A 22,797-nucleotide genomic window follows, 5' to 3' on the forward strand; every position below is an offset into this window, starting at 1 on the left:
ATGCATGCATGCATGCACCCGGCTTGTGCAGGAATGCATTTCAGCCACATAACATGCCAAATCAGAAAGGCAAGGCATGAAATTGTTAATAGTCATCACCTACAATGAACATGGGCTCTTTCATTCTGGACTTGGGATGCCCTTTATGTACAGGAGAATATACTAATTTGCTCTACTAAAATATGGTTTCAAAATTTAGAATGGGGAAAATAAAATGAAGGTAACTCAGGTCCACAACATTTGCACAACAAATTCTATGCGTTGGTTCCAAAGACAGCTCACCCGTCACCTCTAGAGGTTGAACTTCCCTGTCTTTAAAAGCATCTGCTAAACAAGATCTTGCACAGCGTTTGAAAGACTTAGTCTTGTCCTTTGAGGACTAGAGGATACAGTTTGTTTTCCATTCAGTTACTTTTAAAATAATAGCAGCATAAACTAGGTCAGGAAGTTACAGCAAACATGCTAAAGTGCCCAAGTGCTCCTCCTTACAACAATTCAGAGAAAACACTGATGATACAAGACAAAATAAAACCACAAGTGCTTGCTCTTGTAGCTCACTTCAGTGCCAGGTTCTAGATCACCAAAAAAAACCAACACCTCATTTGACACTGTCTTTAATACAGCTCAGCTCAGAGCCACTTCTTCCTGACATCTAAAGAAGTCAGCTGCTAACACCCATTGAAATTCAAGTTTCTATTCCTTAGGAAACTTCTCCTTTTTTTAAAAAAAAGGAGTTATCCCACTAACTTTCTTCAATTAAGAACAGAGTTTTAAATGAAAAAATTGGATTGTTGATAGTTTGGCTTCAGGGTGGCTTTTTTTGACCTATGACCTTCCTTTCCAGCATGACATGACACTGAAATAGTGCTTTTCCTCACTGTTTAAATTGGCTTGTTACACTATCCAGATACAGAGTATTTGGATAATTTTACAGACTAAGAATAACATGATAAGTAAAATTTATGAATCAAAATATGCATATTTTTAACTGTTAGTTTAATACCTCTGCAAAAACAGAGTAATACAACCCACCAGTTAGCAAACGGCAGCAAATTTCTGCAACACGTATGATAACTGAGGATAGCAATCAATATGAATGGATCACTCAAGTTCTCTACTTGCCAATTTATATTACTAATGAAAATAATATGGTTTTAAGAGCAAGTATTTCAGACAAGTTTCTCAGATTCTTTCCAAAATGATGCAACAATATTTAAGGTTGTTATGCATTTAATATTTACCTCTTCCATCTATTATACTCATCTCAATAAAGGAGTGCATGTTTTCATTGCAATTGTAAATGCTATTAAATCTAGCTTTCAAATAACTTTCCATTTTGGCTAAACAATGCACATTTCCACACCATAACTACAAAATCAAGCCACTAAGGTAGCACAGTAGGCACCTTTTATATACCCATTTAAAACTGTGTTGCCTCTTTTTAAAGGTGGACAAAGGCAAAGACCGTAGAATTTAATTTTAATCTTAATATATTTAGGGATTTTTCAAAACGCTACAGTAACAAACATTAAGAACTCATTATGGTGTAACTGGAAATGATCACACACACAGAAATTATCACAAAATTCTGTTGCCATCTATTCACAATACTTCATTCTACCTGCAACTTCATTAAGTGTGCAAGATGTCTCAAGATCAGAGACCAAAGCTTATCTTTTTAACGGCAAACTATCGCTGGTACGTAAAATAGCACCAGCCTTCTTGGGATAAGATATAACCTTCAAATATTGTAAACAGTAGACACAAAAGACCAAAGTAAAGTCAAGCAGAACAAAGCAATTACCAAGGTGGAATTCTGCCAGCAGAGAGTTTTCCCTTCTGCCCTTCACATAACAATCTATTTGCAACTGAAACTGGATTCTTGATTCCTGAAAAGAAAAATTAGCAAAAAATGGGAACAAAACATTAAAATATTTTTCCAGGTAGCATGGTAGTGTTCATTTGGACAATGGAAGTCAGCTTCCTTTAATTCCCAAGGCTTTGCCAATTCATTAAGAGACACCTTGTGGTGTTACGCTTCACATTACTAATAACTTGATCTGTTTTTACTTCACATGTCCTATCAGTGGTGACAAGGCCTTCTAATCCACACACATATCCCTTTTAAAAAGGAAAAGGGGGATAAAAAAAGAAAAATAATTGTATTGAAATATTAGGAGTGACCTCCTGTCACAGAAATCTCAAATTAGATCTGTGGTATTCTGCAGGCCAAAGATGGTTTCTGAGCATTATTTTTTCAAGATGGAAAGAGCTTGCATTTGGATCTATCCAGCCAAAACAGGAATTACAGAATTCAGACATAGATTTCTCCCCCTTCCCCATAGTTAGAAGGATACATTTTGTAACAAACAAGCCTTGAAACACTTAATTTTACTATTTATTTTAGTTTTATATCTACATGAGGAAGTTATTACCATGGTTTAGAACTATTCTAGGATAAAGAACAAAGCTCGAAATGTTGTCAGAAGCTATTCAATAGTAACAGTTAAGGCTGTTCAATGCACATATGACAAAACCTCAACAACCTCTATTTGAGACTGTATATCTATATTTTGTACTGAAAGCTAAAACTAGACACAGAAAAAGAGAAGTACATTAGTTCTCAGATTAAATAAATCCCACATGCAAACAATCTAACCTTCTAACTGGATCACACAAAATAAATCCAAATGTAACTGATCATGTGAGAGAAATTTCAATTTAAAAATCTACAGTATACAGAAACCTTATGTCCCAAGCAAACAGCTTGACGAAGAGCAGCTGAGCCCACTCTCATAAATACATGAGATTTCAGTTTGCAGGCTAGCACCCTGCACAGGCATCTGACTCTAGAAACCAAACTTTGGTCCCTTAGGATCCTAATTTGACCTACTTAACTAAGAGACCAAAAGATCAATTGATGCTATAATAGAACTGCATACCAGTAAGTAACTGTAATCTGTTTTGTTTGGTTGTTTTGTTTTTTGGGTTTTTTTAACAATTGCATTTTATTATCAAGTTATCATTCTATTAACTCACTGAGAAAACTCACTCCCATTGAGAATGCTGTTTAGTATCACCTGATTGTTCTGAATATAAGGTAAACTAATAAGACAATGTCACACAAAGCAAACCAGCACAAAACTGTCTCAGGGAAGAAGAATGACCTCCTTGTTTTTAAAGGGGGCAGAACTTATGTAAACAGGGCACTATTTACAATGTTGTCCCCCCTCCCCAAAAGTAAGAATAAAGAACAAAATTGGGTTTTGCTCTTAAATCAGTACTTAGCTTTGTAATACATAGTTAACATACCACTCAGTGCTCCAACTGCTCCAAAATTTAAGGACTTTCCATCCATTATACTGGCATCACATTCTATCTCACCCAGAAGGTTTAGGTTAGACCCCAATCCTGCATTGGTAAAAGGAGAATCCTGAAAATAAGAACAAAACATTGTAAGGCCATATCCACAACAGACTAGAGCAAAACCTTTGTATAACCAATCTGACAACACAGATCTCGGTGCAGTGCACTTTCTTATTCTAATACTTTAATATCACACACGCACAACACCAAACAAAAAAGCAGCAACATGAACAGGGCATCTCACAATACTTTAACAGGTGCCACAGACTCCCTAAAAGGTGCAATATATCTCAAGTGCAGTAATGTGCTCAGGTAAAAAAACATCACCCAACAATTTAACATTACCACCTATATGCAAGCAAAAGCCTTTCAACATGAGTGAAAATCTCATCCTCCCTTCCCTAAAATACACACTTCATTGGATCCCTAACCCATCAATCTATTTAAGTAACATCTAATAATCACTGCATAGACCACATCTACCTTTGAAACTCTTAAACATGACACGACAGCAAAACAGAATTGTACCTTTCCTTAACATTCTATGCCTATGATTGCAGCTCTGCTCGCAGAAGAAGTAATTAGCACCAGTAAGAATTCACTTTAAAATTTCTATTTTATCATTAGCATAAGGACAGTCAAGTAATTAGCACCAGTAAGAATTCACTTTAAAATTTCTATTTTATCATTAGCATAAGGACAGTCATTTTTGTGGTCTGGAAGTATCTTGAATAAAAAACAAGACTTACTTCTCAGGAAGCATGGAACAACATTTAATAAACTAATACAAAAAAAAAACCCTTATTCCTCTTTTATTAGCACCTTCTGTATCTTCTTGCAAACTCAAGGCTCTCAAACAAGAAGTTTTGCATGATAGAATTAAACAAGTCCAGCTTTGCCTTCTAGTTCGACCACAGTTTCTCCCTGACTTCAAAGACACAAAGTTTTAAGGCAGAACAGTTTCAGAGTGTCATTGTCAGCTCAATACAACCCTCTCTTTCTAGCTGCAAGCATGAAACAGATACAGGACAGAGAAGAACAGCCACACAGTAAAATTTCAAGAGATGCTGCATGCCTTCAGAGTTTCATATGTTTTATTACAACAGTATAACAATCTGATGCGATGAAGACAATGGTTGTCTGGACCACATGTGAACACATAAATGAAATTACATGGTCCTATTATTGATGTACATGTAATACAAGCTGAATCAGGAAACAAATCTACCGGAAACAGATTCAAGTTCTTTCTTAAATGTTAAGTGAACCAGTTCTTTTTTGTACATGCTATTTTTTAATGAATACAATGAAGAAAAAGAAAGAACACAGAAATTAAAAATAAAATTTTTTAAAGTCTTTTAGCTTTTGTTAACTTTCAAATGAGTGAGTAGTAAGCAAATTTGAAACTTGTTTTGCAAGATGTTGATTCTAATTTAGAGATACTTAAGTGTTCTTAGTGCTTGAGTCACCAGAAAGTTATCTTCCTGAAAAATGGTGAATACACAATACACAAGTAATACATAAACATGAAATAGACTGTAATCTCTCTATGCTCATTTTATACCACTCATTTTTCTGTTTTTCCTTCTGAATCCAAGAAGTAGCACAAGATTTTATCCCATTTTATCCCACACCATAACAAATCCTCAAATTCAGTCTATATGCATTGCATTATTCATTTTGACAGCTATGTCTCACAGCAAATAAGTAAATCTGAAAAGATTTTAGGATAATGAAACATTGGCAGATTAGTGCACAGGGAATAAATTTCCCTAGAACGGAAAGAGTAGGTGGCAATATGATTTTAAAAGGGTTACCAAGATGATGGCCTTGAAAAGGGAGAAGACTGCTGAGTTGGATTAATCAACTTCATTGCTCTACAAATATGAGGAAAAACAAGTCAGTGAAGTTTAGAACAAAAGCAGCAGAGAATCAATGGAAGGAATCTAAAAGTGAACAGTGAAAGATACTTGATGGAGAGAGGAAAACCAAGAATGAACAATGCTTAATCCTAGTGCTGTCCATGTTCCTTGCCCATGAGTAATTACATGGCTAACACAGAAAAATTACTAATGTTTTGTCCTCAAATCATTTGCTTAGTGTATTATATTCGAAAGCATTAGTATTTGTGCACTACAAATCTGTCACTGCCACAAAGTGAAGACAGCCACTATCTTAAAAGCAGATGTGATTGCAAAGTAAAGGGAGTGAGAAGGACGCATCAGAACAGAAGCCCTAGTAACACTGTCCAGAATCCTTTAGCAGTCAAGACATGAGGCTTTCCACCACCTGATAAACATAATAATAAAAAGAAGGTAGGAGAAAATTACAGGATACAGAGTGGCACTAGCTCACTTTATTTCTAAAAATCTAGATGTGCTCAATGTTTTGCCATAGTGCATTCACTGGCACAACCTCAAGGATGAACCAAGAGACAACTTACTCAGAGGACCTCAAGGCATAGGGAATGCCACCTGATGCTCCCTACAGAATATTTATCAGAATACTATAGAATATTTCTCAGAATATTACAGAAATCAGATAAATATGCTACACCAACAAAACTGTGGCATAACTTTATCATTTTAGGACTCAGAAGGAATCTTCAGTGCAATCAGTCACAACATGAGTAACTTCTCCAATAAAAAGAAATAAAGATTGAATTCCAGACACTTGTCCAAAATTTCTGTGGAGCTTTACTTAGCTGTACAATCAGACTGCACTCAACCAAGACGATGGTCTCAGAATTGCCAAGAGGAAGACGGTCTAACTCTAACTTCACTCATTTGAAAGGTGATCTGATAACAGCTTTAGACAATGCAGGAACTGGCTGTGAATGCATGGAATTTTTAACACCCACCTGAGCGTCTCTGAGATGAGATATAAAGCCTTTGAAATGGGGCAGGGGAAAACCTTTACAAAAAATAGAAACAGAAATTCAGACCTACGGTAGGCAAGAACATGAAATACACCACATAAATAGATATCTGCAAAGTCTGACCAAAAGATTTCAAGACTCTGATACACAAATGGAGGAATAAAACAATTTAAGGAAAATTAAGCTGTATTTTGAAATGAAAATTCAAGACCTTCAAGCAATGAAGAAACATTACTAAAACAGAAATGTGCATGATTTCAAGGGGGAAGGAAAATAAACCGAGCTAACAGAACCAGTCTCTTCATACACTGACGGAAAAATGCATGGACTATATGACTACCAAAGGATGGGGAAGAACCCAATCAAAGCTTGTATCCAAGAAGATGGAGAGAGGGGAAAGAGGAAAACGTTTCTAATACAGAAGGCATCTTCAGAAATATACTTTTATTTAAAAAGATAAGTAGGGATCAGCCTTGGTATTTCTAAGGAATCTGAAGAAAGACAAGAAAGCAAAACAAGCAGGAGCTTTGCATGTTAACAGCAAGCCCTACTACCATAAAAATGTAAAAAAGAAGAGGGAAAAGACAAACAAATGGCTACACAAACCATTTTAACAAAACATAAGCTTTCAATTACCTTAAAAATATTAGACTACCTGGCCATTACTCCACTGAAGTATCTCTAACTTACAACACAAACCTCTAGCGAAGAAAATAACACAAAGCTTTAAGATGTGAAACAAGAATTTTATATTCCCAGGTTAGCCCATCTTGTAAAAACGTTCAAGGTACCAAAGGTATAATTTTTATTTTTAGCATCCTTTTTACTTCAAGATGTATTTATACATGTTCTGGCAGCGAACACAGGCATGCTTAAGTTTCTAGCTGCAGTCAAAGTTGGAACGCCTGAAGAAGTTAATCAACAATGTAACACTAAATCCTGAATTACACTGAGGCAAATATTTAAAATGTTCTATTTTCAACATGCATTAAAGAATATTCCATCCATCTTTGATACAGTTTTGGCCATGGTTTATTTGCAACTTTTAAAAGGAATTCAAACTCTATGGGCATTCATTTTTACACACTGTGATTTTAAAATTTATTTTTCTGTGGGAATTTAGTGACAAATAGTAATACTCTGCAAGGATGAGTCATGTCCCTTTCAATTACACCAGCTAAAATGTTTTCAAAGAACACCTTAGTCACAGATTACTGTTAGCTACTCTGCTGCAAAACATCATAGTATTGCTTTTAACTAGAATTAACAACTTCCAGTTCATTACCCATTAAAAATTCGTTTATGGTGACTGCCTTAATACAACAAGGCCGCTGCTTTCATCTTTAAAGTGAATTCCTTGGAACTAAGTTTTTATATTAAAAAATCTTAATTGCTATAAAATTAATTACTAAACAAAACCAAAGAAAAAATCATTTAACAAGAAACAAGTTCTTTCACTGCGGACTTTTGCTGACAGCCATGCAAACCCACTGCTTAAGTACAACAACAGGCTCAAAATCTCCTTTGCATTGATCCACAACAACAAAAAGGTGAAGTAAACTGAGTAATTTCAGTCACAAGGAGATTGAAGCCCAAAATGTGACAACTACTTCCCCAACAACCATATTCATTTCCAAATTTAATTATATTCATAAAGAATATTCCACTGAAGTCAGATCAAAGAAACAAGTAATCTACAGACTGTCTTAATAAACATAGAAAGTTATAAGAGGGGTGTGTGGAAGGGGACCTCCTTCCCTTCCCCAAAAAGCTGTCCAAATCCCTTTGTGTTTCAAGAGAAACTTGGGACTTCATATGATGGCAAATAGCAAGAGTGCAAAAAGAAATGGTATGGCAATAATGTCTTTGAAGAAGCATATAGTGTAAATGATGAGTCTTATGAAGCACCTTGTCCAGACTCATTTTATTACCAAAAGCTGAAAGAGGTAACGTGCTCATTTGTTCTTCTGCCATGGCAGAGTTCACAAACTGGAAAATATGACTGCCTTTAATCAACTTATCAAATACAGCTGATACTTATGAAGACCAGCACAGTTATTTTAACAGTATTCTGGGTTAGCTGCTCATTACTTTGCAAAATAAATCTACCTCTTCTCTAGTTAACTATTAACATTATTATCCTAATCATAGAATGCTGCTTCCCTTAATCTTAACATAGACCAAAGAAAGGCTGCTCTTTCCCCATTTAGAGCCTGGAAAAACAAAACAAAAAACAGACAGCATACCACAAGCAAACTGTCAGCTTGCTCGTAAAAGATCAAGAGCAACTCTTGCGCCTCAACAAATCTTTGAAGTGATGCCTCTTGGATTAGCTGAAATTCTGTGTAATAGGAGTTGTGTAATTGAGTGGAACTGAGGAAAAAAAATCTTGTGACACTTTCATGAAAAGATATTTGTGCCTTGCAAAGACTACAATTTTTTTTTAATACAGCCTTAAAAGTCCTGGAGAACTATAAAATTTATTAAATAATTCAGATAAATTCACAGCAATGTATTCTACAGCAACTAAAATATCAAGAAGTTACAAACACTGCTCCACAATGGAACCTGTTACAAGTTATATTAACATTTGTTGTTCTGTATCTTAAGCTGTATTACAGTGACATGTGTAAACAAATGTTTTTATGCAGATTTTCACTATGTACTTTGCAAACTCAAAATGCAGAAGTCCTTTATGGAAAGCCACTATTTTTTCTTGCATAAACAAAAGGAAAGCAATAGCTCTTTAGAGAGACAGTCAACATACAAAATGTTATGGGTAAAAATGTAGGTTTGTAATTGATGATAAAAATTATTCTGTTTGCTTTGTGGACTTGCCACATGCAGTTTCTGTTCTCCATATAGCAACAGGAAAAACATCAGAATAAAAACAGAAGATGTAGCTCCAGAAATTACAGAGAAGTGTGGAGGTGGTGTTCAAAACGAGTTACGAGTAGATACAAAACTTTCAACATTTTGAAAGCTAAAGTCTAATACTTTGGAATTTCTCATACCACATCCAAAAAATTGCAACTGCAAACCACACCATTTTGTTTTAAGCACACTTTTGATTTTTCCTCAATGTAAGTACATTGCTACATACTTGAATTTAAAAGAAGGCCAAATCTCAAGACAAATATTCTTTATTCCAGTAACAGAGAGAACAACCCACAATTAAGATCTTTATTTAAAGATATTTAGTAAAAAAAATGAAAGCAAATAATTACATTAACGACAGCAGTACAACTTCAAAAAATAATAATCTTAAAAATGGGGAAAATGGGAAAAAAAGTAGATTTTGTGCAACAGTACACATAAAAATATTAAAACCAAGAAGTGGAATGAGAGCACGCTTCATCAAAATAGTTGCAAGACAGATCAGAAGAAAAAGGTTGCTGATTGGAGTAATTTAATTAAAAGATTTTAATTTCATCTTAAAGCCATAACTTCTTATACAGATGTAACTTCAGAGTATTCAAATCTACTAAAGTAGAAGAGGAGTCTCTTGAGGATAACAAAACCAGATAAAATATTTACGCCTGGCACAGCTGCCAAGAAATATATAACTGTTACGTTAAGATTCTTAAAACATGTTTTCTTCTATGTAGCTCAGGAACATGATAAAAATCACAACACAAAGCAGATTTTTAATTTTTTTTTTTCCTACTGAGGATAGAACTGACACACAAAACAATCTTGTGGAGTAACCAGAGCCTCAGTTATTTTATGGAAGTGCATAATAAATAATTTCATTAGAAAGATACCTTTTGTTTTCACCTAGCTATATTGTAATGTGTAAGATAACACATGAAAGCATATTTGAACAGTCTGGTAGAGACCAAGAGCAGTGCCTAAAGCCAAGAAGCCTGCCAAGTTAAAAGTATGACTGAAGTCTTGGCTCCTAGCCAGCATGTCTAACACACATCAAAACACATACTACCTGTCTTACACTGACCCTATCAAATAGGTTAATTAACACTTTCCCAATATACATGTAAGCAAATCCAACCCTAATCCTCTCAGAATACTACCATAAATCCCAAACCCAGGAAATTATTTTTACAGCACAACACTTGCCTTGCCTTCCTTCTCTTCCAATAAAATTGGAGAGGAAGACGTAATTCCTCCTTACAGAAGAAGAAGAATACCTGCTTCAATCATTACTGCCATAAGGGATTAGTAGGCCTGGGACAATAACCAAACTGCTTCGTTTATATCCCAGAAATTTTTAGCTTCTACATTATTCATACAGAGCCTTCACTGAAGTCAGATGCTATAAAAATCTCACCACTCCAAAAAGACTGTGTTCCAAAAACCTCACAAATATCTGCTCTTGTCTTTATGATTATCAAGACTTTCTGTCTTAATTAACCTTAAGTACCTTTTTGAAATTAAAGCATTACTTGTCCTATTCTTCTACACATATTTTGTCGTAAGAATCAGATAAAAGCATTATCTTACACTGAAGTCACATCTTCCTGAACAGCCTGCTTCTAGTCTCATATCCTATCAGAGCTGATACAGACACAGTAAAAAATATAAGACAAAAAGCTCTTTGGGGAATGGCATTAATTTAAGCGCATAGCAAAAGTATGTTGCGGGACAAATGAGAACTTAAAACTCCTACTTCATTTTCACAGAGTCCTTTAATTGGATGGAGAAACCATCAGCATTAACTTATACCATCACTTCTGTAGAATTATCCAATTAACACAACCCAAGACAGCATATTCAGAGACAGTTACCTCAATACAATCACTACATGAGAGTGTTAGTAGAACTATTGAAGACTAACTGCATTCAAATTCTTTAAATTATAAGTAAGAAATAGAACATAACTCAGTGTGAGATATTAATGCAAACAAAAGGAAGGAGAGGAAGGATGGCTCATCCTAGAATTTCTAATTAACATATGTGACCAGTAGCATGATTTTTTTCTCTATCCAAGAAGAGCCAGTACAGTCTGACTGCAGCTCGGTATGTCAAAAATAGAGCTCCCTACAAGTGTTCAATAAGTCTTTAATGACAGTACTTATTCTGGAAGGTTAAAGATAAGGTATACCTAAGATGACAACCATATTGCATCAACTAAACAACTTTTCTTGAATTTGCATTTTTAGAATGTCTTTCAATAAATTTACTCCAAAATATACTAGAAAAGCATAAGATAAAATTAGTATAGCATAAAAATGGAAATCTCAGTAGATTTCCCATTTGAATCAACATCTTCCTACAGGAAAATCTGGCAACGTACCCGAGAGATGTATTTACTACTAGTCAGAAATTCATACCTCCAATTCTATAAGTGCTGCAGTCACCGCATCTGTTGCAAGAGCACCAGCCTGTAGCTTCTCAATTGCCTGTAAAACAGAATTTTTAGTTGATGATTAAGAAATTCTAACATCCTGTGACTAAGCCCTACATTTTCCTAGTCCTGTACAAAACAAAACCTTCACCAAATTAGTTTAAAATGTAAGGGAACATAAAACCAAAAGGCACTGGAAATAGCATGCATCATGTGAGGGCAGATCTGAAGACATGACTTCACTACTCAGACATTGCAACTCTGCATTTAGTAGCAGATTCCTGCATGGTCGAATTTATAGCAACAGAAATATTTATACCTGGTGTCCCCAAACACTAGATGTTTCAGTTAAGAAGTTTCTAATTTTCCTTCCAAGATTCAACAAAAATCCCTAGTACCATATATGGCCATTTCCATGAAACTGAACAGAATCTACAAGTAAGCTCATCTAAAAGCCAACATATGAAAATATATCAAGACAGAATCACAGAATGTTAAGGATTGGAAGGGACCTCTGGAGATCATAAGAGTCCAACCCCGCTGCCAGAGCAGGACCACCACAAAATCTAGGGCAGGTCACACAGAAACACATCCAGACAGGTCTTGAAAGTCTTCAGAGAAGGAGACTCCACCACCTCTCCAGGCAGCCTGTTCCAGTGCTCTGTAACCCTTACAGTAAAGAAGTTCTTCCTCATGTTGAGGTGGAACTTCCTGTGCTCTAGCTTGCATCCATTGCCCCTCATCTTATCACAGTGACTGAAAAGAGTCCGGCCCCTCCTTCTTGACAACCACCCTTCAGATACTTTATATACAGTAAGATCACCTCTCAGTCTTCTCTAGACTAAACAGACCCAGGTCTCTCAGCCTTTCCTCATAAGACAGATGTTCCAGTCCCTTAATCATCCTCATAGCCCTCCATTAGACTCCCTCAAGTAAATCTCCGTCCCTCCTGAACTGGAGAGTCCAGAAAGGAACACAACCCTCTAGGTGGGGTCTCACTAGGCAGAGAAGAGGGGGAGGAGAACGTTATCTTCAAATTCTATACACACACGAAAATTAATTCCTAGAACCTAATACTATTTCTTAGATACAGACTGGACAAGATCTTACAGTCGAGTTCTCTCAGGGAACCCCAGAAAACAACTATGGCTGCATCTTTTGTTGCAAGACAAACTTGCGACTGTTCTTCATACTACCTATTTGTGTTGGTTACCTAGCTTAAAGGAACAAAATGGAATCTCAAATTAGATGTACAGATGCACACCACCTTTTCTCACACATAATTAGCTAGAAAATTAGTATAATCAGGGTTAACTTACAACTTTAATGAAGCCAGTGTTAAGTTTGGATGATTTTTGAGGCTTCTTGTTACAAAATCAGATCAGTATTAGGATTGAGCAACAAAACTGTAAAATGAAGTGACAATTATCAGAGGCCAACTCTGAGACTTTTCTAAAAAGCCTTCCAAGCTCCCCAGCTCCTATTCCCTGGAGAAAGCAAAAGGTATTTAGAAATTCTGGAGATAGGACTTCCAGCTTCTCATTCAACACTCAGTAGACAGAACTTGCCAGCTGCAAAGCTAAGTTCTTGGAGGAGATTAAAATTTCAATGGAAATGAAACTCTTGTCATTTCTCCCTTTTGATTTTCTTGTTTTATTGTTTCTGTTTCTCCCTCTCCTATGAAAAAGTTAAGAGCTATCAGGAAGAAAATAATTCTAAAAATCCCTGTATTCACCAAGCTATCTGGATGTCAGTTTAAATAAATTTCAAAAAGAGCAGACATGGATGAAAGAAAAATCCAGACTCCATATTGAGCTCCAGAAATCCCAGAGCATCAGCAACAGGAAGCCATAGGAATATTCTGTTTAGGTACCACTCTGACCTTCTCCTGTTCTCCCACTCTGCTATTTGCCACAACTGATGAGAATGTTGTTGCACCTCACGGCCACACACTCCACTGACTATCATGTTAATTGCTGCTGCTCCATTTTTCCTCTAGAAATGCATAAAGCTTGAGCAGGGAAACCCAGATATGCTCATTCATGCTGAAGGGACAGCACTACCGAATACATTTATTGTATAACTCACTACAAGACTGCAGAGCTGCTAAAACATACCTTCTGACAGGCTCTTTTGCACACATGCTTGTATTCTTTAGCTTTGGATTCGGAATGATAACCTGCACCTACAATTAAGGCAAAAGGAAAAGAGGTTATACTAGCTGTTAAACTACAGCCTATAGTTCACAGAAGGAATGAACATAAAAACAGATACAGCCTGCCTTATTCTGGATTACACTGGCATTTCCTTTTTGCAACCACGATTGTCAATTTTATGCATTCCAACATTGATTTAAATAAACTCAGCAAAATAGAGGACACAGATCAAGTATGCAAAAGCATACATCTATAAATCTCAGCATCATACAATCTCTTCCTATAAACATTCTCTGAGATATTCCAGTTTTGCTCATTCTCAAACGGTTTCCAGCACAGCTTTTTTGTTTATTATCCACTATTGGGCTAAAACCTTGGTTTTAAGTCAAATGCCAATTTACGTCTTACCACTGACTTCCAAGTTTGCAGTTAACCACTCTGTTCCTCCTCTCCTGTTTATGCTATATTTTTAGAGTTCACTACTCCTGCTTTAAAACCAGCAGAGTTCCTGGAAATAAAGATCGTACACACTTTTTTAATCTTATTTTCAGTCTTTGTGTCTATCCTGTTGCATCTATTTTACCCTGTTTTGTAGCTTCTGCTCCCTACTGGCATATGTGAAAAATCTATCAGTGCCCACTATTCAACTAAATGCAACATAAGAAAAATAACAGACAACACTAGCACACTGATATTTAAATTCCACTTCTTGTGTGTTCCCATTTTTTGAACTTGAAAAATGTTTATCTCAACGTCCCTTTCCTCACCTTTAGAAATGTTAGCTTTGAGAAATTCTAATGAAGTAAGTTTTAACACTACTAGTGAAAGAAAAATAATTTTAAACAGAGTAAATTAACGCAGTACAGGACAATATATTGAACAATTGTATTTGCTCTTAAAATAGAATACCACAGTCATCAAATATCAACTCTGATGCTGGTAGTATGCTTTTTTTTTAACCTTGAGAATTTTATAAGCCAAGTAGTATGATGTTTTTTCAAATATTTTAAGTACCACCACACTACTTTGCTCAATTTCACCTCATGTCATCATGCATATATTAAAAACAAACACACAGCCAGATATAAGCGTCACTAATATTTTCAAGATTAATTGTGATTAAGAAAGAACCTACTAGAAAAGAATTTATGAGCCAGACACACTTAACACATAATTTTTGTATCACATCTGATTAGATGATCTCTTCAGCACATGTGGAAAAAATAAAAAGTAATTCATTTAAATATGAACAAGACTAAAAACATGTCGGAAAACTTTCAAAAGGATAAAAAAGTGAAGTTTTGCAACAAACAACCTAGAGAGGTTTCAAAAAGCCTTAGCTAGATTACCCCTACAGACAAGAAGCCATCAGTAATGAAACAGCTAAGCTTGATCCTTCAGAAGGGTAAAGAAATAGACTGAAAGATCTCTCACATTTTGTAGGTTTCTCAAACTTAGCAGATAACTGCAGAATATCTTTTATAACCGTTTAAATGTAGAGATTTTGTCTGGGGTTTTCTTTGTCTGGGAAAAAAAACAAACAAACAACTATTCAGAACATCTAAACCCCTACATTTTTATTAACAGTTTCCAAGATCCTCCAGCCAACGCAACTTCCAATCAAATTCTCCACTCCCACATTTACATCCAAAGTTCATGTAATTTCATTAATATACTAGTAGTCCAAAACCAGTATGAAACTTTAGTTGATATTTAGTTTTTACATGCATTTCCATTCCAGTTGTTAGGTTCTGCATCTTACTTACCTGCATGGACAAGCACAAATCCCACTCGTTTTCCTCTTTGGGTTTGCTTTGTTTCAGGCTCTTTGACCTCCACTTTCACAGCTGTAACCTGAGATGATTTGGAAGGTAGCACTTCTACTGGACTTAGCCCCTTCTCCATGATCATACACTAGGATCACCATCTTCTACTGGAAAAGAGCATCCTTCCACCCAAAAATAGACTCTGGAGAGGATTCATCCTAAAACCAAAGCGCATGCATACATTAGATACTGATTTCAAGAGATTAATTTCATTCAAATAACTTCAGAAATAACTTTTGGAAAAGAGGTTTGGAACAAGCAGAGTATGCCTCTTGAAATAAGAGCTTTTAAGTTCTGCCTCTTCCCTAGCTAACAGCATTAATGAGACTTAAAACAGTTACAGTCTATGTCGCAAGCTGAAAGAAGCCTTTTCATTACAAGTTAACTTGAACCTAATAACCTTTCCAGGCATTGTAGGGAATCTGTAGGGATTGTAGGGATCTAAGGCTTGCCCAAGACTGAGAGAAAGCTGCTTTCCATGGTCTTCTTTTATTCAACAGTACAACTTCCTTCTCCACCCATCATGCCTAACTAATTTTTAATGTGATGATGCTCCGCAGCCACAGTTTTTATTTCTTAAGTGTTGTTCCCTGCTTGTGTGGGAAGTCCTAGGCAGAGCCGTAGCAATGCTGGCAAAAGCTGACAGAAAGCATATATGGTTGCATGGCAGAATCTCCAATTCTTATATCACATGCTGGCATCCACTTGTGTGATGTGTCTACATTTTACGTAAGCAATGTCAAATCTGTGCAGTAACACAAAATTCAGTAGTAGTAACACAAGAAGTTCTGAACATGTGCTCAAAACAATTATAGCATGTGAGACCAACACTTGAAAATGCTATATTTTTTCCCTTCTTTTGCAGAAAATAGCTGTTTAAGATCCCATAATGAACTCCTACTCATTTTTATCCCTTACTTATATTACTCTCCATTAATTTGCAAAGGAGAAAGAAAAAAAAAAACCCACTGTTCTTTTAAATGGCAAAGTATTTCTTAAAAAAAAAAAAAAAAAGCCAAATAGACTGAAAACAGTGAAAGTTTGCCTAAACAAGTGTATGGTATTAGTGAACCAGAACATGCATAAGTTAATTTCAAGTAATTTAGTAACCTTATTTGTTTTTGATCTTTACCTTTGAGATATTTATAGAATGCAAGGTTCACAGAAAGTTCATGCAAAAACTTTCAGTATTTTCTAGTATACAAAATAAAAAAGCTGTCAAGTTGAAGTACAGAATGGTGTGTTATTCTCACTGTATTTACTGCTCTTCTTATCCACAGCCTAATGCACATTAAACCTGACAAAATACCACTTATCTAGTTCAGCAAGTATAATTAAAAACAGAGACATTGTACAGGTTGAATAAATCGAGGAAGTGAACAAGCATATAGCATTAATGCATGAATGAAGGGCACCTCTATAACATAACAGGAGACTCCAATATGACATATATTACTCCTACTACCTTGAAAAGGACTACTTGTAACCTAAGAAAACTAGTAAGACAACAGAAGAGAAAAAACCAAGATCTTTAATTTGTAGGATTTAACCACAGATCTTGCAAACACTATAGGGCTTACTCCAGTAATTAAATACCACTTTAATTTAAACAACCAGAACAATGCAAATGATGTTTAGCAAGATTCAGCACTGGCACAGAACAGAAAACCTGATGGTTTACCACAACCACCCTTTTAATAATGAAAATTATCACAGCTTTCTAGGTAGTTATTTCTGCGCATTTTTTGTTATATGCGAAATGTACATAGGTATCTTTGCATATTTATATATATATATACTTAAAAGTTAAATATTTTAACGTATTGCTATAATTATGATTATATCTACATACTTTTACAAAATTAAAGACTAGTACAACACTCCAGAGAAAGAAAAGCATTTATGGACTACATCCAATTGTAACGGTCTCCTGTATAAACTTCCGATCTACAATTAAAGTCCTAATGACTTAATTCCTTTTTGCTATTAATAATGCTCCAGCAGCCATTGGTACAGGCATTAAGTTGAAATCGTCTGTTTCCTATGAACTCCACCTTCCTGCATCTTATTAATGCCACACAGAATGCCCTTACAGCAACAGGGACATGGCAAAGACTTAGGTAAAATGACAGAAGTTCAAGTAGGGAAATTCTATTTTTGCAGAAATGGAAGAAATAGTGTGGTGGTAGAGAAAGCAATCATGATGGGAAATAATTTTTGAAAATGAAGATACTAATAGCATAACTCCAGACTGAAAACCCTCATGAGGCCTCTACAAAGACCTGGGTGTGCGAATGTGTTTATTTTCACCGGACAACATATAGACAACCCATTTCAACAGTTTTCTTCGAGTTCGTAACACCTCCTCTTCATCCACCCAACTTTGCCAAACCCCTTCCCTCTCAAACCGTTCAAGTCCTTTCAAATTTCATTCACAAACCTGCTGCTTCCACCCTGGAAGCTCCCACTGGACCCCTTTCCCTTTCTAGCTTCTTCTAGGATTTACCCGTCCTCTTTGCTGGCTGCCACACATCCACCCCCTCTGATCTCACCCCTCCTCGTCACACAGCTCAGCGTCCTACAGCTACAGCAAGGCTGGAGGAACACGCTCTCCTTCAACTCCTGAAGGATACAAACCGTGACGATTTTACCCAGGCAGCCGAAAACACTTATTGCACTGAAAGGCAACGCTGAATCCTACACAGGGCCCTCAGAAGAAAACTGCGAGTAACTCGGAGGGCGCAGCAAGCCCTGCCCAGCCTTCCAGCGCGCCGGCCGCAGACCCGGCCGCCCAGGGGGGGCCCGCGCCGCTGCCTCCCCAAGTTGGAACGCGCAGCGTTTCCCAAGAGCTGTTGGGGCCTCACGGCGCGAGGCCCGAGGGAGGCAGGACCAGGAGCGACGGGGAGAGGAAGGCGTTTCCCCCCCGCCCCGGGGCGCGCAGCCCAGCCCCCGCCAGGGGAACGCCGGGGCGCTCGGGAGGGAAGCAGGGAGCAGCAGCCGCCGCGGGGCTGGCGCGGAAACACGAAACCGGCCGCCAATAAACTTTTATTTGGGGGGGGGGGGAATAAATAATATGAACCCTTGGCGAGACCGGCCGCCCCACCGGGGCCCCCTGGGAGGCCTGGGCGGCTCCTCGCAGGCTCGGCGGGAGGGACAGGCAGCCCGGAGCCCCCCAGCCCCGGCAGGGAGGCCAGGGCCGCCCGGGAAGCGCCCCGGGCCCCGGGCCCGGCCGGAGCCGCCTCCCCCTCCCCGGGAGGCGGGGTCGCAGCGGCCGGGGGTGACGTCACCCCGGGCAGCCCCCGTCCGCCCGGCAGCCTCGCGGCGCGGCCGTTAACGCGCGGAGCGCAGGGCGCGGAGCGCTGGGGCGGGGAAGGAGCGCGGGGAGGCGAGAGGCCCGGCCGGCGAGAGGCGGGGACCGGCGGGCTGAGGCGGGGCCGGGCGGAACCGGGCACCAAGCACTCACCCTCCTCCTCCTCCTCCGCCGCCGCCGGCCCCGCGCACACCCGGAACCGTCCGCCCGCCCGTTGCCTCGGTGAGGACGAGGCGTCCCGCCCCCCCGCCCGCCTCCGATTGGCCCGGGCGCAGGCCGGCGGCCGGAAACGGCGTAGGCGGCGATTGGCGGCGGGGGAGGCGGAAGGCGCGCGGGCCGCCTCGGCAGCGCCAATGGCGGCGGGGGCTCAGCCCTGGCGGGGCGGGGCGGGGCGGCCGCCGGGAACGGGCTGGGCGGAGCGGTCGGGAGGTGGCGCGGTGTGCGCTGGGCGCCGGTTCGGCGGGGCTGCCGGCCGGGGGGCTTGGAGGGTAGGGACGGGGCGGCCGCGGCCCGCCGGAGGGCATGGGCCGTGGAAGGCGGGCGTGGTACACGCACCTTCCTGCGGCGCCGCTGCGTGCCGCCGGCCCCAGGCCTCTTCCCGGCCCTCTGCCGGGCTGCTGGGCCTTGGAGCTGCTTGTCTTTGCTCTTGCCTGCGGTAGCTTCCTCACAGGCGGCTCTTTCCACCGAGCAAAGTCTTAATGAGAAGCGAGGCCTACGTCTGATGTGTTTTGCGTGAGGAGTTGGGTAGGAATTGTTAACCTTGCTCTTGACAGACGTGTTGCTTCTCATATCTGGAACGAAATAAAATGTAATGATTACAAATACATTTTTTTCACAGTAGTCCTTTCAGGAAATCTAAACAGCAGTTGCTCGTTTTGTATCTCTCTCAGTCAGTGGCCGTTTGAGTCTTGTGTACTGCTGTGCTGCAGGAATATTGAGTTCCTATTAATTTTTGCCCATTTGGCTGTAGAGGATTAAATGTAAACTCTCCCAGCATCATTATCTAAAGCTTTCTTCCTGGGAATAGAGGCAGCCCCATTGAAATCCCATTTCCTTCATACCTTTTCCAATTATCATTTCTGTCAGTTCTGGGAGCCAGCTGTGTATGTGCCAGACACTTGGTTATCCTAGTCCATGTTGTCTACAGTTTCCAAAGTGCCTTCACACAGTCCCTGCTCTTCTAGACTAGGCCAGATGTCCTTACGGACTTGGATTGTAGAGTACGTTTATCATAGCTGACACCTCAAATTTTCATTTGCAAAGGCCTGCTTTTTCAAGTTCAAACAGTAAAATTTTTGTAAGATCAAACATTCCTTCTTTTTGCAGAATTCAGTAGTTTTCCCTGATCTCTTGCTCAAGCTGCTGTGTGAGAGGTGACAGGATATGTTTCATATTTAAGGTTCTCCTGGCCCCTCTAGGTGAAAGATATTTTGTCTGGAGTACCTTTTCCTAAAAGCAAGCACAGCATGTAGCTGTTGCAGTGGTTCCTGCCATGGTGGACAGTGTCATCCCTTCTTTGCAAACCAGGTGTTGGGCAAACACCTGCTTCAGGCAAATTTCATCTTTTAAAGGAAGTTTTTACAAATTACGTTACAGTTAACTTCCACTGACGCCAATTTCGTTCAAAAACCAAAATACATTTCAAAGCAAATAATAATTAGTTATATTAGTTACATTTGTTATTGTCACTACCATGTAAGACAAACATACTTAGCCTGTGGCCACCGAATTGTCCACAAGTCATACTGTGTATCAACCCTTAACAGAAATTTGAACACTGAACTGTTGGGACCCAAACAAAAAATCTGGAAACTAACCTTTTTTACCCCCAGACTTTATCCCATCTCCACTATGTCCTAATCTTCCTCTCTTGGATCTTCGCCAGACATTCATGAGGCTCTTTCCGGCCTCCCTTGTAATCACAGCAAACCCTTTTATGGCTTTTTTTCCCCAATAAATAACAATATCCTTCTATTAATTTTTGTATTCTTGACATTCTTTTCACAGATCAACACTAAATTTTTTTAACAATGCAAAAAAAATGTCAAGAACAAATGCAAGTCTCCTGTTGTAACACACGTTTTTGGCACAAAAAGCTACGTGGCTTATGGAGATCGGCTTTTGTCTTCCACGTTACCAGGTGCTTCCTCTTCTGTTGGATGAAACTACAAGGAAATAACGTGAAGCTCACAAACCCTTAGAAAACCTTTGGCTTCCTTTCACAGATTTTAACGTGCAGTCCAAATCCCAGTTGTGAGTTTCTCTGTTGCCAATTATTATTTTTTTTTAAGTCCTCATTATTCTTGACAGTGATGTTGAAGTGAACCAAATAGATTCCACAAAGGACTTTTTTGTCTCTCAGATGGCAATAGTTAACTTTGAGTTAGGACAGTCTGATCTGGGGGGAAAGGCAGGGTGTTGTGTGGAAGTCTTGCAATGCAGTTGCCTTCTGGCTGCAGCTTTTTTTTAACACAGTGTTGACCACTACCAAAGCAGCTTTGATTTGGCCTTGTGCATTCATCTCTATGTTCTGTAGAAGGTCCTACACACCTTCTGCCCCCATTTTCCCTTTCTCTGTCCACCTCTTCAGTCTGTCAGCTAAGGAAGAGGCAGCACAACACTGACTCTGAGTTACACATATTTTGACTTGACCCTTCTGTCAAATCTCCTTGAAGTTGGCCAGCATGTTCAAATTATGAAGGTGGGCTGACAGACTGATAGATGGACAGTGTGATCATGGGGCCTTTCCTTCTTTAATGGGGAGGCTTAAAACATGATAAATGTTTGTTCCTACCCTGTTTTCCAGGAGAACTCTCATTCAAATCCAAATGTCTGTTTTTGCTTGGTTTTTGATGCTTTTGCATAAATTGTCCCTTGCTGCTGGTGACGATTTCCAACTGGTCAGATCTTTCTTTTTTCCTATTTTCTGGTCCTCGCTCTTCTCTAGATTCGTGGTGCTGCTCTAATAGAAAGGTGATCTCATTCTGTAAATCATTCCTCAGTGTACCAGTTTGAAGTGAAAGGCTTCCTTTATTCCTTTCACAAAGTTTCCAGCTGTGTTTTAGTGCCTGCTTTTGTTCTGTTTCTTGTTCTCTAAGAAATCTTAGATTTCTTCTTGCACTTTGTATTTTGAAGCAGACTCTACTAGTTATACTTCCTAATTTGATAAAAAGCTTACCTGCTACCTTAATTTATTCTGAATAAAAGTGGCTGTTCCAGTCTAGAGGCTTCATCTCACTTGCACTGAGGAAATTTCTTGCAGAGATAAATCTTGGAGCATCTGTGTATCACAGTATGCATCTATGAGGTTCTGTCAAATCAGGCCCGCAAACCTGACAACATATATTGAGATATCCTACTGGTTTGTTGAGGTGATTTGGATAAAGTACAAAGAAAAGGGAGAAAACATTTAATACGTCTGCTTTACAACCCATCCAAGACTGCTGGTTTTTTGTTTGTGAGATGACATAACTTCACTAAGAAGCCTATAGTGAAGTAACTCAGCTACTCTGCTTCAAGGCAGACTAGAATGTGGTGTTGGAGAGGTGACACTGTGGCCGTCAGGTGTAGTGACACAGAATATTCAGTTTAATAGTAGAAGAGAAGAAAGGCAGGCATTTCATCACAGTTCAGATCTCCTAATAATTGTTTAGCTTTTTTGTGGAGCAACAGGAGAGCTGCTTTGAATAAAGAAATCTTGACATCACAAACCCACTTGATCTCTGCTTTACAAAAGGAGGCTTTTCAGGCAACACAGAGTGGAAATCTTTGGGTTAGGAGGTTTCAGTACTTCTGGGCACCAGCTAAAGGACAGAGGAGCTGAGACAAGGCAGTAGAAGACTCACATCTCTCTTCTGTTGCTTTTGACCCAGATGAGAGGACACTCTATTCAAGAAAACTTCAGCATTTTAACCAGCAATTTGTATGGGGAATAGCCATATGAAGGAAGAAAAAAA

General features: G+C 38.9%; 1 protein-coding gene across 4 annotated transcripts in view; it reads right to left on the bottom strand.

Moving 5' to 3' along the window:
• The window catches only part of TASP1 (taspase 1), a 91,021-nt gene extending 71,914 nt beyond the window's left edge, over positions 1-19,107 (bottom strand). Inside the window, exons 1-6 of one of the 4 annotated variants that reach the window (XM_051613554.1) lie at positions 18,995-19,107; positions 15,472-15,689; positions 13,667-13,734; positions 11,536-11,604; positions 3,313-3,433; positions 1,805-1,889 (exon numbers count right to left, since the gene is read on the bottom strand). In XM_051613554.1, the coding sequence (XP_051469514.1) occupies positions 1,805-1,889; positions 3,313-3,433; positions 11,536-11,604; positions 13,667-13,734; positions 15,472-15,616 (488 nt within the window). In that variant the 5' untranslated portion in view covers positions 15,617-15,689; positions 18,995-19,107. Of the gene's footprint in view, positions 1-1,804; positions 1,890-3,312; positions 3,434-11,535; positions 11,605-13,666; positions 13,735-15,471; positions 15,690-18,168; positions 18,256-18,994 lie in introns of those variants that run through there. The other 3 variants (XM_051613552.1, XM_051613553.1, XM_051613555.1) reach the window with 3 other exon arrangements.
• Positions 19,108-22,797: the final 3,690 nt, after the last annotated feature.

The sequence above is a fragment of the Apus apus genome, chromosome 3, assembly GCF_020740795.1.
Source record: "Apus apus isolate bApuApu2 chromosome 3, bApuApu2.pri.cur, whole genome shotgun sequence".
NCBI classification, from domain to species: Eukaryota; Metazoa; Chordata; class Aves; order Apodiformes; family Apodidae; genus Apus; species Apus apus.